The following is a 20,403-nucleotide window of genomic DNA, read 5'->3' on the forward strand; positions in this document are numbered from 1 at the left end:
GCTGACAGAAAGATGAAGGAACCCAAAAGGCAAATATGCGATATTATCATCCAAGTTGATTTGTCATTTACCTATGACATGTAATTTTCAATACCCATTTTGATTCTTTTGGTCTCTTGTGGAAAACTGTATATATCAGCAGTGCCATCATTCATATCTACTTAATATGGTACTGAAAAAGCCCTTGAAATTAGTTTTACAAAATCAAATAGACTGGACTATAAATGAAGCAATTTGTTTAGAAAACTTCAAATAATCTAAAGATGAGCAATATTTTAAAAAGAAAAGGAGAAACAGAGAGTTCCAAGAAAAATGTATACAGTTTCACACAAACAGTATTTTCTCAAGAGAAACTCCGGAGGAAATGTAAGAAAATTTATTGGACAAAAGAAATTTGATTCAAGTGACGAATGATCAAACCACATGGCGGCATTAACATGGAAGAATAGTCAAAAGGATAACTACTCTTATTTTGTCCCTGCGTATCATGTCGCTCTCCTCATGGTATATATATATATATATCTCATCTCCTTCCATAAACTTCATCGTTTGTCCATTCCATAAACTTGCCATTAGATCTTTTTCTTTCTCCAATGGATTCCGGAGTACTTGCTTATATTCACAGCCATTTCCTTGCCCTTGTTATCGTCCTCCAGCTTGCTGCAATACCTCAAGCTTACGACAACGTGACTGTGGGTTTAGCTCTCTTTGCCACCGATGATAACTCCACATGGACTTCACAATCTGGTGATTTTGCTTTTGGATTCCGCCGCCTTCCTGGTGAAGCAGATCAGTTCCTCCTGGCTATCTGGTACGCTAAGCTACCTGAACAAACTATTGTTTGGTCTGCCAACAGGGATTACCCGGCGGAGAGAGAATCAAAAGTGGAGCTAACAACAACTGGACATCTAGTTCTCAGGGCTCCAAGTGGCATGGAGTTGTGGATGTCCAACAACACCGAGAATCCTGGAGTGTCACATGGGGCCATGCTAGACACTGGGAACTTCGTGATTACAAACAGAGATTCAAGCATCATATGGGACAGCTTCAACGAACCAACCGACACAATCTTACCAACCCAAGTATTTAGTGTTGGGAACAACCTTTTTTCTAGTATGTCTGAAAACAATTACAAGCAGGGCAAATTTCAGCTCCGTTTCACAGCTAGAGATGTGAATGATGGAAATATGTCATATATCTCTTACAATCTGACACTTAACCAAATAGATGTCTACACCAGAAATCCTTACGGAGCTTACTATACCAGTCCTACCGTTTCTGAGCTAATGTTGGACAAATCAGGCTACCTTCAAATCAGGAACTCACGAAGCCAAAACACATCAAACCTTACATCAAAGGGTGTGGTCATTGGGGCAGACTCCTACTACAGGGCAACGCTTGATTTTGATGGAATCTTCAGACTCTATGCCCACCCAAAGAATTTCACTGGAAACGACAGCTGGTCTGCCATCTGGTATGTTCCTGATAACATCTGCCTAAGTATTTATGACACTTTCGGAGGTGGCCCTTGTGGGTATAACAGCATATGTGCACTCGGCCCATTTGGTAAGCCAGATTGCCAATGCGCCCCTGGCTTTTCTCTCCTGGATGTAAACAACAGGTACAGTGGCTGCAAACAAGACTAAGTCAGCTATATGCATGAATGCAATGAGAAGGGATCTGTGATTGCAGAGGATCAATTTGAGTTCTTTGATATGGAGTTTGCGGATTGGCCTTTAACTGCCTATGAAATGCTGCAGCCTACAACAGAATTTGAATGCAGGAAATCTTGCTTGCGTGATTGTTACTGTGCAGTTGCCATTTTTCAGGACCCAAAGTATACTAATGGCATAGGAAGATGTTGGAAGAAGAAATTGCCGCTTTCTAATGGGAGGTTCAACAGGAGTTCCGTTGATAGAAAAGCTCTATTCAAGATATTGAAATTGGAACCGAACAGCTCTTCCCAGAATCTGAAGAATCCAAACCCGGGTGGAAGACAGCAGAATCAAGTAATAGTGATCCTCGCAGTCCTCCTAGGTACTTCAGTACTTTTTATCTTCTTTTCTCTCGCTTCGATTTCTCTGGTTGTCTTCTGTTTGTGGCAAGGAAAACTACCAACCTTCTATAGAACCTTAAATATTAGAGATCCAGAGATAAATCTACATTCCTTTGCATACAAAGATCTTGAAGAAGCAACTAATGGATTCAAAGAAGAATTGGGTAGGGGTTCTTTTGGCACAGTTTATAAAGGAGTACTAATAGTATCAGGTTATAGCAAACATGTTGCTGTAAAGAGGCTAGACAAGTTGGTGAGGGAAGGTGAGAGGGAATTCAAAACCGAAATGACTGTGATCGGCCAAACTCACCATAAGAATCTGGTCTGGTTACTTGGCTACTGCGACGAGGGTGAGCACCGACTTTTGGTGTACGAGTTTATGTACAATGGCTCCTTGTCAAGTTTCCTTTTTGGAGTGATAAGACCAAGCTGGCAACAAAGAATGCAAATTGCATCAGGAATTGCTAGAGGACTCATGTACTTACATGAAGAATGCAGCACGCAAATCATTCATTGCGACATAAAGCCTCAAAACATACTCTTGGATGATTCTTTTACGGCCAAAATTTCTGACTTCGGATTGGCAAAGCTGTTGATGAACCACCAGACGCGGACTCTCACTGGCATCAGGGGGACTAAAGGGTACGTTGCACCAGAGTGGTTCAGGTACACACCAGTCACAATAAAGGTGGATGTTTATAGCTTTGGGGTCATGCTGTTAGAGATCATTTGCTGTAGGAGGTGTGTAGAAAGTGAGATGGAGACGGCTGCAATACTAACTGAATGGGCGTATGAATGTTATAGTAAAGGTAAAGTTGAAAGATTGGTGGAAAATGATGAGGAGGCTTCAAGTGATCTAAAGAGGTGGAGAAGTTGGTGACGGTGGCAATTTGGTGTGTTCAGGATCTGCCATCATTGAGGCCTTCCATGAGGGAAGTCAGTAACATGCTAGAAGGCATTCTTGAGGTTTCTGCACCCCCATGTCCTTTTCTCTACAGTTCAATGTAAGGATCTGATTTTCAGGCATCCTAATTTTTTTTTTTTTAGTTATGAACAATAAGAGTTGGATTATTTAATTAGTAATGGAGTTTTAGATGTCGCATGAAAATTAAATGAGTACATTTTATATATAAACGAATTTGACAACTGAGGCATTTAAATGAGCATTTGTTTACATTTTTAGTTCATCCACGATTAGGATGAAAAAAATGCAATGTTAATCGTCAAGAACTGATCAATGTTTTCATCCAGTGATAACTAGCTTTGAAATTCCTTGATAGATTAAACCGTGCTTGTCCTTATAACCAACAAAACCCTAACAAGGAATTCTTGGGTTTCTTTTATTTCTTATTTTCAGTTCCAACAAGCACATAAACTTAAGTATCATATCTTGGCAAGAGGATAATGTTAAATGTGGATGATACTTTCCCAAGCATCCAAGAAATCATTATTCGCAAGTGAAACGAAAAATGCCAGAAGCAGAGAATTTGACACTCTGAAGCAGTTAAAAGAATCAATTAATAAAACCATACAACAAGAGTTTCAGCAGGAACTGTGGCAAGATTTATCAATTCTTCGTTGCTAGTTGAAGGAATCAGACTCCAATCAAGAAGGCAGGCTTTTAACTAATGATGTAATGGGAGCTCCTCCCCCATGCTTCTCTTTAAAACTGTTAAAGAGTATATGATAAAGGGGAAAAGTCGACATACCCCCAAACTATCAAACCATTGTCAAGGTCTCCTCAAACTATTGATTAATTCAATATCCTCCAAAACTACCAAAATTTGTCGATGTCTCCCAATGACAATGACAAAAACACCCATCATAAAAAATGCATAAAAGAAAAAATAATGAAACTTAACCGGGTTGGAGTTAAAAAAGGTGGAAGAAATTCTATATCTTACAGGAAAAATCACCAGAATCTCAAATTCTCAGTCATCACTTACTGAAGCGCGTATCGTTCTATACAAAAACGCAGACAATCCTGTGTTCTTTGTATGTGTGTGTGTGAGAGACTAAATAAACCAGTTGAATCAAACTTAATTCTAGCTCAAACAACAACGAATATATGGATTTCTTCAAAGAGTTCATATGTAAGAATAAGCCAAAAAACAGACCAAACAAATACGAGAATGAAAATCAAACGAACGACGGACAATGACAAATGAGGAAAGCAATCTATAAATGAGATCAAACATTCAAACAACAACAACAACTCCAAGATGCAAATAGAAACACAAAGTTAAGACTAGGAATTTCGATTGAGAGAGAGAGAGAGAGAGGCCGAACCGGGTAAGAGCTTCGAGGAACTGGAATTCCTGACTCTGGCTCCATGGGCAAGACAGCTAGCCAAACCTCTGCGCTCTCTGCGTGTGTTTGGGAACTGGTCTAATGAAGAAGAGGATCAGGATGTGGAAACCACCGTCCAGATGTTTGCTAATGAAGAAATGTGTTGTTATAAATTTAGGGATGAAAAGCAGATATAGGCTAAGACCGCTAACCGTAATCGCTTAACCAGTTAGTAAAATTTATTGACCGTTTCTGGCCGGCAACTAGCGATTAGTAAATTTAATAACCGCTAATTGCTTTTTAAAAGAAAAAAATTAAAAAAAATCAAAATAATGTTGTTTCTATGGTAATACAATAATATCATATTACATACAACATTATTTCATATATATATATATATGGTTAGTGGTTAGCAATTTTGAAAAAACTTAAAACCACTAATCATAACCGTCTAGGTAGTTAGTAATTTTTTTTAACCACTTTCAAAAGCGATTAACAGTTAGTTTGGTTGGCAGACAATTACTAACTACCCGTCTTTTCACTCCTATAATGCCACTAATGACATGCAAGGGCTTGGCGGGGTGACTTGCGTTTTTTATATTAAAATCCACGTCACATTTTTTGAATTAAATAAAGAGAAGCGCATTACATATCAATAGCCCTTTAAGGATCGACCGTTAAAGAAAATTTAAGGAGGCTTAAAAAATGCATATATAGTTAAGCCCATGCCAGGCCCAAGATCAATACCAGGTTGCATCCCCTTCTCCACAGGCGATCTCTGCTCTGACTTAGGATTTCAAACACTCCCTTAAATATCTTTCATGCACCATCATGCATAAAGAGACTTTCTTATTTATTTTTTACCAACTCTACCCTCTCTCGGTTAGGGTTTACTAACTTGGACGTCAGAATGCTTTCGATTTTAGGACTTACGAGCCTTTTGACGACGGTCTACTCCTTTTGTAGGCAGAACCTTCCCGGAAAGAGATCAAAAGTCATTGTAAATGTTGCTTGCATCTAACATTTATGAATTGGGTTCCAAACTTGTTTGAAAGGAATAATAAGTGTCACTAGATTTATAAGCTTATTGACAAGAGTTGGAGATCCTTAGTGGACTTTAGTGTGTGTTTGGCAAAGGAGTAGGCCGGACCGGACCCAAAGACCCAAAAAATTTCTCTCAAAATCAATCCCGACACTCTTACTTTTTACATCACATCAATTATTTTTTATTAATATTCAAATAAAAAAATCACTACAAAACAAATTTGTTCACCTTTTATATAAAACATTCTTACCTTTTTTTTTTTTTTTTTTTTTTTTTCTCATATTAATCAAATCTGCTACGGTCCGATCCACTTCCTTTTTCAAGCCCTTTGCCAAACACACCCTAATAAACCACATATCATCAAAGGAGCAAAAATAGAATGTTGGGGGCTCGACACCGACATCAGTCTCGTGAAGTAAAAGTCCAATCAAATGGATGTGAAGGCCCAACTCTTGTTGCGGACTCCTCCGGGTTTGAGCGAAAATCCTCAAAATGAAAAAAGTACTCTGCAATTTATTTACCCAAAATGGAAGATGTTCTAAAGGAAGCAAAGATATATAGATTACTCAACGGCATTAGGTTTCATTTATAATAAGAATCTTTTAAAGTGTTAATGAATTCTATTTTAAAAGTTTTTAAGAGTGATTATATTCATCATCACTCTATTATTGTGGCACAGTCTTAAAATAAAAAAACCAATGCACCAAATGTTATGGTATCACACCACGTTAGCTTTGGGCAAATGAGAAGAGGATAATAAGGTGATTTATAGCATTATTCAATTTTAAAATCTCAAATTAAATGGTTGGTTTTGAATTTATTATCTCAGTACTTATCATTTATAAACTTTCTTTAATTCAATATTTTATCATTTATGATAAATGTAGTAAATATCTAAGACTACAATTATTGTGCACAATGATGATCGAAAGGCAATTAGTATGCCTAGTTTTGGCATATAAAGTGAATTTCAAGTAAAATGAAAATGATTGATTATATATATTATTTTGTTGCGTCTCCTATGTGCTTAAATGCATCTCAAGTTGCACTGCAAGTTGTGAAAGAAGTGAATTCTGAGGCCCCTTGTCACAGTATGCATGGGCATTTAATAGAAGATATCAAGGCAGGCCTTAAAACCTTAAACCAGGCGTGCGTCACTCATGTCAAACGGGAGGCCAACGCTGCGGCTCATGAACTAGCTATTCGAGCTAGAAACCATGTCATAGATACGATTAGGTGGAACACTGTACCTTCATGTATCTACAATATTGTAAGGAGAGAGGAGCTCTCTCCCTCTTCTTGACTGTGCTCTTTTTGAGCTTCAATGAAATTTCAGAATATTTTTCAAAAAAAAAAAAAAAAGCATCTCAATCCATGAGGCATTAGGCTCTCCAAGTGCTTAAAACCTCACTTTCAAGTTTCTAAGGAGTAGTGAAATCAATCGAAGACCATGCCTTATGAAGTGGAGGTCACTAGTTCGAATCTCCTCTAAAAAAAAAAAAAAAAAAAAAAAAAAAAATCAAACCCTCACTTTCAAGTGCAACTTGCATCTACTAATGTAAATGTGTAATTAAGCAAAATAGTGAATGCTTTTCTGAGGTCAACTAACTTAACGGTAGAAGATAAGATAGTAATTGTCATGAATGGCCGAAAGCACACAGTAGAAGGTAGGGCATAGGCGCATAGCCCTTGGTAAATGTTTTAAGAGATTCTTCTCTATTTTATTTGAAATAAATATGAGTTATTATATGGTCAAAATTTAATATTGTTATATTTAATAATATAAATAATGACACATTATTTAAATTTTTTAAATGACATATCAACATATTTATTACGTGAATTAGGATTCTTTTTATTTCATTTAAACTAGATAATATCTCGTTAGTTATATTAGATAGATATTTTTGTCTACTCAAAAAATAGAAAGACGAGTATACCCTTATCATGCGCACTGAGATTCACAACAATCAACTATTAATTTAGACAGCTAATATAAGAGAGTCTATATGATACTTTCTTGGAGTAATTTTAGGTGGCTTATTTATGTCCTCTTAAGAATGATGTGGCTATTAAAATCACCATTGGACTTTTAACTGATCATTATTGAATTTTGATTAAATTGTGATTTTAATAGCCATATCATTCTTAATAGGACACAAATAGGCCACCTGAAATTACTCGACGTACTTGCCCAAGTAAGTAGTCACAGTCCAAAATTTCTTATATAATTTTTTTCAAACTAACTGTCCAAATTCTAACTATTTGAATAACTAATTTCACATTTCACATTTCACATTTCACGGGGTGTGCCATCACCCAGTCATTTTCGACTTTTCACCTTGCCACCTTCCAGAAAAGTGACCCGGCGGCTCGAATGCTTATGTTTGTTGTTAACTGTCAAGTGGCAATATGCTTAAATGCATCTCAATTCGTAGGTAAACAGTCCACATTTTAATGTCACTTCAACAACTAATTAATTAATGCATCCAATCCATGAGGTTCACCAAGTAGGGTGTAGCTTAGGCAGATTTTATAATGAAAATAAAAAGGTAAAATCAGTAATAGTTACAATGATTTATATAATAAACTCTTTCCAGTACAAAAATTTGATGAGAACTCATTCTAGTAAACAATAAAAGCAAATCTATATTATATAGGCCTCTACTCACGTGGGTGACACATGTTGTTGTATTATTAGATTTAACATGATTAACGGATTCCGTAAAGATCTTGGATGAAAGTTGAGAGTATGAATTTATTCCCTAGCCTTTTATTGCCTATGATATTGTGAGTTTTCAATAAACTTGTATATCACATGAACTTATTGCAAATCAGAACAAACTGATTTTATATTTTTCTCTATTACATACATTATTGAATTTTCGCCGTTCTCAAATTATTGAAACATGGCAAGCTAGGTGGGTATTGGGTACGGTTCATTATTCGTGATCATTGACAAAGACAAAGCGAGAGTAATATCGCAATGTCCTATGTGTTAACAATTGTGTGGTACTTAGAATGACTATTCCATCAATGAAGCAAAATAAGTCTTTCTATGGACTTTAATATCATTAATTAGCATGTACTTGTTTTTCATTATCGTTCGTCTTCAAAGAAAATGCATTTTCCTCTTAAATTTGTGTTTGGTAGGCTATTTATCCTGCATTATAAATCTTATACACTAAACGGAGAATTTGGAATTGTTGGTCTTAATTACATTACTTTTGGGAGTTATAGGGAATATGATCAGTTCACATATCTCACTCTCCCTCATATTGTAATTTGTAAAGCTAGCGTTTAACTGCTTCTTAATTACTTAGACCAATTTCCTAGAGAACATTTATTTTACTTTCTTAACTTAAGGACATATGCATGTAACACTCCCAACATGTTAAGGATAAAGATTTCTTGTAATTTGTTATCCAAATTGTTATGAGAGACTTATATAGTCATATGGGACCTAAATACTTAGGTAGGTAGGTGGTCGACAATCTAAAATTTATTTAGACAGATATGTTCCAACCCAATATATATTGGTGATAGTAGGAGTATTTTTGCCAATCGAACAAAAAAAAAAAATTAGTTAAGTTGGTTAGTTAACCGACTTCATATATCGATAGAAATAAATTTTGACTATTTCGGTTAAGTCGGTTAACTCTGACATGCCGGTTAAATGTCGGTCGGTTAAGTCGGTTAGTCGTGGACCTTTTATATTGGGATAAGCCTATTTTTATGAGCCAAAATTGATTGTTTTTTTTGGTCCAAATGGTTGTTTTTTGGGCTAAACAAGTGTTTATTAGACATGTTTTTGGGCTAAACAAGTAATGCAAAAAACTATTAAGTGCCAAAAATGCTTAAGTTGATTCGGTTCAGTTAACTGTCGAAATAAATATTCTACCACTTACTGAACCGAACCGACATGGAAACAGTTTTTTCATCACAACTACCGACCGTCGAAAGTAGGTAGGCGGTCGGTAGGGATTCAGTGGCTATCAGTAGGCGGCAATCGGATATTTTTCCTACCCCTAACTGTGGAAGTCTTCTGAGTATCATATTTCTGTAAGTTGGACTCTGATGTATTACTGACAATTCATATCATCATGTGTGAGAAATCTCCTCAAGATTAATCTCAGGCTTTGCTCTAAAGAATATTTGATAATTAGATTTACAAAATGAAAAAAATAACCTGGAATTCTTTAAACTTTGCATTCCCCATATAGTATTTTCAGGAAGTGTTCTTTTATGGTTCAAACCTGATTGTTTTTATGCTAATTCAGCTTATTATACATTTATTGCCTACAATATTAGGTCGAAATGGGCAGCAAAGTGTTGCACCTAATTAAGGTTTTTGTTGTTTTTAGCAACATTTTTCACATGTGGGTTTACCGATTCGATAGTAAATGTTTTTTAAAAAATAGACAAAAAATATGTAAGAAAATGACATTAAACACAATTGCATCACACAAACATAAACATATATATATGCCATGCCATGACATGACATGACATGAAATCTTACTTCTAGATTAAAGAGTATTTGGCAAAAGGTAGGTGGGTTAGTTGTTATTTAAAGGTCAAAATGGATACCTACTTATATAATGAAGTCCCTTGTCGGACAAGGTTAGCTTGTAACTCGGGATTTCTCATAGGCTTATCTTTCTTAAAACCCAAAATATTTTAGAAGTGCATGCCTCCTCTAAGTTCTATCTCAAGACGTCATACTTTCTTAATTTTCTGGAAAAACAGAAGCCAAATTTATTTTTAACAATATATATATATATATATATATATATATATATAATTTTGCTACTTTTGTTTGTTAGAATATAAATTAATTAAATGATTAAATTCATTATTTCTTATTAGCTTAAACTTTTTAAGATAAATAATGATTTAACATCGTATTAAAGCAAAGATCTTGAATTGAACATTGTCTCCATTATTTATCTTTCTTTCAATCAAATAGTTTATGTGCTAGGACGCGCTCACTTATCTTTTCGGCCAAACAATTACTAAGAGCAACGTTATATATACTTTCAACTATCAAGTCTTACTCTTGGACGTGGCAATTAGATTTCACTGCCATGCATGTCTGTGAGTGAGTATTTGAGAGTGAACACTTGAAAGTATGTGCAGCACTGCTTCAATCACTAATTCAAATCATGAGAGCTAGCTGCTCTTTTCTAGAATTCTAACTATATGATTATTTTCTACAAAGAGAGATGGAGGGGGAAGGGATTGTTAGGTTTGTGAATGGCTTGCTTGAAATTGTGCATCAATGGCTTAAGTCATATGGAAATAATTCTCACCTAATAGCCGAATAGGTAACAAAAAGTCTAGGCTTTTCACCAAAGGACAATACAATGATCAATTAGTTAAAGAATAATCATATTTTAATTTCGCTTTTTCTTATATTATAATCCATTTATATGTGTGGCTACTTTCTAAGATCCTCTGTAGAGAGAGACAAAAAGCCAAGGAACAATAGAAAGAAAAAAGGGGTTCTATGCATTTTTGTCTTAGGCTGGTCTTTTTCACATATTTATTAGTTTCGTGTCCCAAACTCTCTACAACTAACTTTTTTTATATTCACCTACTGTTGGATTATATTCAGCCATCTCTCTCTCTCTTTTTCTCTCCCTCTCATTGAAGATGAGAATCTACAAGTGTTTATGGAAAAATGCCAGATTTCACGTGATCCAGATGTTTAGATTTTCAAACATTCAAGGGGTACCATGGAGGCTCACAAATAGATGTCAACCGTTCATCATGATGACTGCATGCATGTGTTGAACCATCTGTGGCCAAACGATGCAAACTGAACAAACGAAAAGGGGGGGAAAAAAGTAATATAAAGATCATCACTGCAGAGTTGATATTGTTGCAACATATATATACATACTCATGTCTAAGAAAATTAAGGCTTACATGAATGATGTACGGGGCCCTTCATACAATGGGAGGCCATATATAATTTGTAAAAATCCAGGAAATCCAGCTCTCATATATGTAATGAACATGTATTTAGTTTACAAAATGAATCTAAATCTTGTAATATAAAGGGAAATTAAGCTTCACACAATGATGTACGCGTTCTTCTATGAGTTTTGCCATGGCTGCAAAGCTGCTTGTCTGCATGAGTATAAAAGTTCATAAATAAGAAAGTTGATTAAACAAGAAAAAGGAAAAAGAAAAACAAAGAAAGAAAGAAGAGAATGCCAAAGTATTTTTAATCACCATTTATTCTAAAAATTTAGATTTGATGACACAAAGTATTAAGGAAGTCATTTAAATTCAACTATTTCTATGAGAGTAGATATTTTGAGCTCAAATCTTGAATCTCACAATTATCTCCATTTAAATTAAAACATCCCTATCAACTTATCATCTTGGAATAAGTTTTAATTCAACAAAGAAAGATGACTAAACAATTACCATTTTGGGAGAAAGCTTCTATATATAAAGAGAAGTAAAAACTAAGTTGATAAACATGTCTACCAGAAATATTAATTGAAGCGTAACATGCAAAATATAATTAAGCATTTAATAATTAATTAAAGAGAAAAACTTACTCTAGAAAATCGTTCCAATAAGAGTCACTTGCTTCATCGTCCATAATATCTCCCAAAGGTTCAAAGGTGGTTGAAGTGGATGAAGGATTAGATAAATCATTGATCAAGTTAATCTTGTTTTCAATTTGGCTAACAATGGAACACTCAGACGAGGTGGAAACCAACTTGGGAAGTGCATCATTTGAAGGTGGAACATTAGAATACGAGGTACCAAGTTGGTCATAATCACAAATTTTCAAGCCATTTGCAATATTATCACTGGCTTGTGGCAGCTGAGGAGCTTCAAAGTTTGGAAGATTTGACTGCATTTGAGTAGGGATTTGTGAAGGAAAACCAACTGATGAGCCGCCATTGAAAAGTCCTTCAAGATAATTGTCAGGAATATTTGACGACGACGACGACCCAAAATGATTGAATAATATTGCTTCAACATTTGAGGTGGTAGGAGTAGTGGTGCTTAGGACTTGGATTATATTATGGAGCACCTGGATCTTTGCAAGGTGTGCGGCATCTGATTGTAGCCTGAAAACATTTTCCCAAGGATTTGTCAAATTGGAAAAATTGGCAGCCGCAAGCAATTGTGGGAGATTGGAAAGAATATTGAGGTCTGTTCTTGGCCTGTGGGTGACTGGATCTATCCCCATTTGGAGAAGCTTTTTCTTCAAATGGGTGTTCCAAAAGTTCTTAATTTCGTTGTCCGTACGTCCAGGAAGATGGCTAGCTATGGCCGACCACCTAGAATTAAAAAACCATATATATATCAAGCAATATTAATTTTGGTCACCTGTCGTTCAAAAATGTTTAGTAGTCTAAGTATGTTTGGAAATTAAATCATGTGAATAATTTAATGAGAAGGATTAAATATTAATTACTTATTTCCAAGAACTGCATGTAGGTTGATGATGGATTGTTCTTCTTCGTCAGAAAACTTTCCCCTTTTGATATCAGGCCTGAGATAATTAGTCCACCTAAGCCTGCAACTCTTTCCACATCTGTTCAATCCTGCAAGCTTTGGAAGTGCTCTCCAACTCCCATGGCCATGTTTCTGAATGTAATCGACCAGCTTTTGATCCTCCTCTGTTGTCCATGGCCCCTTCTTTAAACCATTTTCATCGCAGCATGGAGATCTCCCCATCATTTCTGCAGAAAAAAAAAAAAAAAAACAAATTCATGAGGATGAAGAATTAATTTTCTCCTTTAATTGCTTGTATATATTGGAGTTACCAATTAAACAAAAGAACAAAAGAGCAAAAGAGCAAAAGAAATTAAAACCTTGGATTATTTTTTTTAGTGATTAGTTTTGGAAAGTGTAGGAGAAGAAGTGCTAGACTGCTAGTTATATATAGTGTGTGGACGTTTGCAAAAAACATTAGTTTATTATCATTGAGTAAGGTACAAGCCTTCATCGATCTCCAAGAGACGATAGTATGACATGTAATTTATATCATAAATTGAAAGTTCCGAGTTTGTCCTTATTTTTCATGGTCATGGCCTAGGAAAACAACTATATATGGGATTGGCGTCTGCAAGTTAATTTGCTTTTACCTATATAGTAGTATATTCATATTTTGACACGACCTGAATTTGACATGCAAAGACTAATAATGTTTGACGTCATTAATACTCGCGAACCCGACGTATGTAATCTCAATATGTAAATAGCGAATTAGGGTTGAGAGGTTTGAGATGTTTAATTAAATATATCGGATTAAATTTAATTTATATAATTTTATATACTCATACTTCAAAATGACTACAATTCGACACGTAAACTCAAATTGCTACCCTACCGACAAGCCTTAAATTTACTCTAAATCTTTGATGACATTCAACTAGTCAACTCAAGCCTCGTCCTATTTACATGCATATCATTCAAGGCTATTTAAACATATATAGGCGTACTCTTCAATGACTCCATTGATGCTTTCGTTTTTTGAAATTAAAAAAAAAGTCAATAGAAGTGTAAACTTTTTTCTCTGATTTTATGACTTATTGAGTCATAACTAAATCTTTTTATGATAGTATTCTCAGTGTTTTTTTCTTCTCCGCCTTTTTGTCCCTATTATTAGTGGGAAAGACCCGGTTCCTTTATTAGCCAAGTTAGGGCTCTTCTTTAGGTATTGTACTCACCAAAAAAAAAACATATATTGGCGTAGCATAACTAAGAGGTAGATTGGTAATGGTGCGTAGTACGTACGTACCCAAATTTCAACCTAAAAAATTGACCTTGATCTGTTCAACAAGGGAAACGATGGGTTGTATATACGTGGCCTTTGGTCTTTGCCACCTTCTGTACAATTCACGCCAAGAACCTAGATGGAACACGTCAGCAACGAACTCACACCAATACAGAGGGTAGTTTTACACGTGGCAAGCTATTAGAGGGTCAAAAAGCTGAATTTTCCTTGGAGCACAATGACAAGAAACCTAGACCTAGCCTAGCTTCATAAATTAATGTCGGCTATAAGCAAATCGCACACGCAAAAGTAAAACTATTCAGTCTTTGTGTGACCCACCACACCATGCCGACGTACGTCTAATTAACGAGTCTTCTAAGTAAGGTATCCGAGTTATTATCATGTATGCTGCTTCTATATGTATTATGTACCTCTATACTCTTGTAATTAACTAGATTTCTTTGTTTATTTATTTATAAATAAATAAGAATTTATTGAGAAAATTCAACAAAAACAAAAGGATATCAAAAAGCATCAATAAAAATAGAATTGAACAAAAATTGATTACAATTTTAAAAAAATATAAATGACAAAATAAATAAACAATTAAATAAAATTTAATTATCATTTAAGGCATGTCAATGTTACTTGTAATTTATTTTTTCATGTATAGTGTTAATTTATTTTCATATTTTGCATGATATCGATCGTTACATAATTTTTTCATTACTACTAAAAAATTTTAAATATATTATTCTAATATACGTAATCAAACAATCATTGTAGTTAATTTTGACTTCTGCTAATTAAGTATTTGAGGATTGTCCTTTTTCTGTTGTCTTAGATATATATTTCTCTATCTAGTTTGACTATAACAATAATTTTATGGATTAAGTGTTCATTTGAGTCTTGTAATTATATATTGGAGGGCTTTAATTTTTTTTTTCTATTGTTTTATTAAATTTATTTCTGCTTGTCAGTCTTGAATAGATATTGGTTGTTTTTTTCCTTTACATGCAATCTGTCTATTATTTCCAAAAGATTAAATAAATTTCAAGAAGTACGTAGCTGGTTCTTGTTTTATGGTAGCTTTTAGTTTTAATAAATATACTCTTTTTAATTCCAGGTATCAATTTTGTCAACTAAATCCATTTTTATATTTTCTTATTTTGTCAAAACATTTATGGACTTCTTACACGTATTTTCTATCTCATTAATTTTTATTTTTATTTTTTTTAAAAAAAAACATATTTCAGGATCACCATTATCTAGCTATTACATTTTCTGAACTGGTATAATAAGGTCATATCTTCCAGTAATGGCAATACTATTTCGTTACAAGAATCACCATCACTTTCATCTGAATAAAGTTAGTTTTTATTTCTTCACCAATATCAAACTCATTTATCTTCTTTTTTTTTTTTTTTTTTTCCCTTTTTAACCAAATATATATAAATATATATATAAAAAAAAAAAAAAAAAATTGACTAAATTTGTTGAGTTAATCACTAACAATATTAATCTTCACATAAAAGTTTCACTAGATTATAATCTTTTTCTTATATATATATATTTATTTATTTATTTATCATTATCCAGTCATGTATTATATATGAAAGCATGCATGCTTATGATATCAATCACAGAAATCTTGAAGTCTCAGTTTTCCTTAATTAATTTCTTGGGAAGTCAATTCCATAGATGTTGATGATACTTGATTATTTTAGAGATTTTGTTTTTTGTATTCTTTTTCACTTGTGCCTATATATACAAGTTACATATATTAATCTTGGCACATATTTATGAAGTTTTATAGATATATTTTTTGTGATATACATATTTCTGTTATAAAATACTTCATCATTTCTATTGTGAATTGTGTTTATCATATTTTTAGTATATACAAAAAGCATAGCATATAAAGAGAACGAAAAAAAAAAAAAAAAAGTTTATCATTCCATTTTAATAGCCCCTACTCCCAGAGAACAATTCCTAGTTCCGCCACAACAAATAAGGCAAGCAAAACTAAGATATTACATCAAAAAAAATTTTCAAAACATAGCTAGAGAGTGATTCAAAGAAGAATCACGAACACCCTCAAATATTGTAGGTTCGTTTTTGTTTTATGATGTTAATTTAACACCACCAACAAGGATAAGGGTAAGGGTGGCCGCATCGACCCGAATAAGGTTCAACCAAGACATGGTGGTCAAGCACAACCACCCCTCGATCTCTTCCATTGAAAGTAGTCACACAATGACTCATTTTCCTCTTATTCTTTTTCAAGAATCAACTATTTAGACTGGTTCTCTAAGAGTAATGTTATAAGTCTTCTTAAAATCTTCTTAGAGTCATCCCAAATGTGATGTGACTTTTAAAATCATCAATAGATCAAAAGTCAATAAATTACATCTCAAATTCAACGATAATTTTAAAAGTCACATCACATTTGTAATGACTCTACGAAGACTTATAACATTACTCGTTCTCAAAAACCATCTAAAAACTACTTAGCCACTTTACAAATTTGATGAGAAGTTGAAATACCTTAAATTCTTCAAACAAGTTGTAATTAGGTACGTAGCTTCTCTGTTTGTTAAAAAAAAAAACTGAAAAATCTCTGAAAAAAGTCCGCTATCAAACGTACAGGACCTAAATCCCTTAATTAAGATCGGAACAAATATATATATTCAAAGTTCTCCTATTGAAAACCACGATCGAGCTCCATGCTCCATTAGCCTTTTATTCAACCTCATTAGGTTGCTTTATTGATGATGCTTGCGTATGTAATGACATAAATGACCAAAATTTGAGTGCACAAAACAAATACTATAAGACAAAACATCATCTTAACAGTCATTGGTATACCTGAAAAATTGGAACCACTTTATATATATATATATTAAGACTTGATTCATGAAATAAAGCAATCTCAACTACTGTTCATCTCCCTCTCACCAAACAAATCTTATAATAATTGCAATACCCATTTATACAATTCATTTGAATTATGTATTTTATTTATTTTTTTAACAAAAAAATATATGACCACAAAGGTTTTAGACTTTTAGTACTGCATGTTGAACCAAATATAAATGATATTCATGCATGCATGCATGCATAATAAAGCTGGCTATCATTAATTTTAATAATTAGTCATTTTTAAACATTTTTCCTCTCATCTTTCATCACCTTGATTTTATAATCGACAAATCATAATTAATTTTATTTACTAGTTGCAATTTGTAATGGGTGCCTATATATATATATCTAACAAGTAACAAGATGTTTGGAGAAGTATAATAATAATAATAATAATAATAATAATAATAATAAACTATATATCGATAGATATTAAAGAATAGAATCACATGGAAAATGATTTGGATAAATAGAATAAGAAAATGATTGTGGGTAAGCAGCCAAATGGTTTAAAACAAAAGTCTACGAAACAGGAATTGACACTAGAAGGTGGGAGACCACACTCAAGTCATAGGAAAGACAGTCAATGAGAATCTCTTCTAGGTCGTCATCGTATCACGATTGTCTTCCCATTTCGTGTCTAAATAATTTTCACCGGCCTTCTGATTATATCACGATTTTCATTCATGCCAATACTATTTTCAAATAATTAATATGTAGTACTACTAGATATTATATATATATTTTTATTTATATTAATTGTTTAACAATAATATTGCTAATGTTGTGACATTCTAAAATATTAATTATTATTTTTATTTAACAATAATTAATTTTTTTAAAAAAAAATCTTACTCACAAGGGGGTTGTGAACATTTATATATAATATCATTGATTTGCAGTATCACTGCACGCGGGCCTTATCTAAGATAAGGTAGCTTCATTGAGCTGAGATTTGCTTTACTCAACTTAGATTTGTTTATTAATTATGATAATAAATATAAAGAAGCTATAATATATAGAATCGAGTTTCAAGGTATTAATAAGCGAGTTGGCTTATTATTGTTATCTCCTACAAGAATAAATTAATGACTTTCCCTTTTGCTCAGAAAAATGAAAAAATAAATAAATAAATAAAATTTAGTCCTTAAATTTTTCATGCAATTTCAATTTATTTCATAAGTTTTCAATTTTGACAATAATTAGATCCCTAGATTCATATGGTTCCAAATAGGCATCCTTTATCTTAATTACCGCCCAAATAATTAACAACATGCTACGTTAGACAAATTAATTAATTAATGTCACATGACTCTCGTTTGACAATTCATGCGCCAACTATACATGTCACGGGACACAATTACTTTAAATTATAAGTATACTATAAATAAAAAATTAAAACAATTAAAATTATTTTTTTAAAGAAAAAAGAGGCAGTCGCCTACATTGTCACATGACATGCATGTAAAGTTGGCACACCATGTTTCAAAGCAATGCTAGCTACATGCATGTATGGCATTAATTGATTATCAGTTGGTAATTAGGTTGATTAAGAGACCTATTTAATTTTTTTTTTTTTTTTTTAAAAAAAAAAAAAAAAAAAAACCTAAAGATTTAATTGTCAACTTAAAAACTTAAGAATTTAACTGAGACTGTATGAAAATTTAAGGATTAACTTAAATAAATAATTAATTATTAATTTTTTTTTTTAAAAAAAAAAAGAATAGAAAAAAGAAAAAGAAGCAAGTGGGAGGGGAGCAGCTATTTGTAGTGGTCCGAAGGCTACCAAGTAATCTCCCAGGCAGCCACAAGATCTGTGTTGCTTTACAGCCGACGATGACATCATTGCTGGTTCACTAGTCAATATGGGGGTTAGGATATAGATCGAGCTCCCTTGGGTTTTCCTTCTAATATTCTTACCTCATTATCCATATTCACAAGTTTCCTTCATTCTTTTATATTAATAATATAAATAATATATCTCTTAACAAACCCTAGATTTTAAATTATCTGCCATTCAACTTTTCTTATTAAACATGATTGGTTTCCTTGTATGGGACTGGTAAACACCTTTTGGGTTTCCCCACTTCAAAGTTATTGCCTTAAATAGATTATTTTAGTTTTTATAGCGAAATTTAAAATGGGGTTAATGGGTTATAATTAATTAATTAATTAATTATTAGAAGATTTTTAAATGATTATATTTAACCTCTTCAACAGTTTTGTCTAAGAGATTAGTTTTGAAATAGGATTTTTTTAAGCAGAGCTGCTACAAGAGTAGGTAAGTAAAAATAATTTAAGTTACACTGAAAAGACATTAATTACCAACGAAGAAGATTAGTTCAATGGTCGTTCAAAATCAGTTGTGATTGCTAGAAGATTTGTCAAAAAGTTACTTGGAAGCTATATACTCAAGAAGAATATATATATATATATAATTTTTTTTAAAAAGAAAGCTAATAGAGAAGATACAATTAATGGTTAGAATTGTGGTGGCTGCTATAGTGGTGTTCTATGGTGGAGAGAAATGCTACATTGTTTTAGAGGGGAAGCAAAGATATTGGTTTTATTCTTTCATAGATTTTGTTTTGAGTTAGATTCGAAGTCAACTCTTTTAAGAATACTCGTGATTCTAGTGTTAATTGCTTTCTAATCAGGGCTTGAAGTTTTTCTAATGTAATCTCTTAGTTTTGTTTGTTCTTTTTAACTTCTTTATAGGCGTTTGTCTCTCTAGGTCCCCTTTAGCTTTTAGGCGATTTTTGTTTTTGAGGAGTTGCTTGTGGTTCTTTTATATTCTTGTTGAATTTTTTCAATAAATTCTTTCTTAAAAAAAAAAAAAAAGTAACCCCATCAAGTTGTTTTACTTGTTCTAAAGTTCTTGGTTCCTATTGATGTTTGGTTGAAACTGAGTCAGGTTTTGGCTGATCAGTCGAATTTGAAAGAGTGTCTATGGTTCTCATCATTTAGGCTCCTCCCGTACAACTCCTAGTGAGTAGAGATTCTATATATTATGGTCACATCTAAATAGAATAGTCACAATTAATCTCTCCCGCCTATCTTTTTTATTAGAAAAAAAAAAAAAAAAAAATTTGTTGACACATTAACATGCCATAAGATCACCGATACATTTATAGAAAAAATAATGCATTGGGAATAGTAGGACTATGCAATGATAAGGGAAAATTGTTCCGTAACGCAAAGACCTAATTTAAAAGGCCTTTTTTTTTTTTTTTTTTTGGAGGAAGGGGCCATTGCTTAGGTGATCAGGATTATTAGATATGCTTCTTTTGTGGTATATTGGGTAAAATGCTGTATCTATCTATGAGTTAAACAGTAATA

General features: G+C 33.1%; 1 protein-coding gene and 1 pseudogene across 1 annotated transcript; one reads left to right on the plus strand and one right to left on the minus strand.

Annotated features, from left to right (window-relative positions):
• Positions 1-278: 278 nt before the first annotated feature.
• On the plus strand, positions 279-4,318 carry LOC132178913 (G-type lectin S-receptor-like serine/threonine-protein kinase LECRK3; annotated as a pseudogene).
• A 7,011-nt stretch (positions 4,319-11,329) lies between these two features.
• LOC132178921 (transcription factor MYB41) lies at positions 11,330-13,255 on the minus strand. Its single transcript, XM_059591508.1, has 4 exons — positions 13,238-13,255; positions 12,838-13,105; positions 11,966-12,700; positions 11,330-11,525 (listed from the first exon to the last, which is right to left on the minus strand). The coding sequence occupies exons 2-4, from the start codon at positions 13,101-13,103 to the stop codon at positions 11,492-11,494; spliced, it is 1,035 nt and encodes a 344-aa protein (XP_059447491.1). The 5' UTR covers positions 13,104-13,105; positions 13,238-13,255; the 3' UTR covers positions 11,330-11,491.
• Between the last annotated feature and the right edge of the window lie 7,148 nt (positions 13,256-20,403).

This window comes from Corylus avellana, chromosome ca1, assembly GCF_901000735.1.
Source record: "Corylus avellana chromosome ca1, CavTom2PMs-1.0".
In the NCBI taxonomy this organism is placed as follows: Eukaryota; Viridiplantae; Streptophyta; class Magnoliopsida; order Fagales; family Betulaceae; genus Corylus; species Corylus avellana.

Coding starts and splice junctions, on each gene's coding strand:
- LOC132178921 (XM_059591508.1), bottom strand. CDS start 13,103: ATGATGGGGAGATCTCCATGCTGCGATGAAAATGGTTTAAAGAAGGGG. Junction 12,701..12,837: donor CATGCAGTTCTTGGAAATAA/GTAATTAATATT, acceptor TTTTAATTCTAG/GTGGTCGGCCATAGCTAGCC. Junction 11,526..11,965: donor TATTGGAACGATTTTCTAGA/GTAAGTTTTTCT, acceptor ATACTCATGCAG/ACAAGCAGCTTTGCAGCCAT.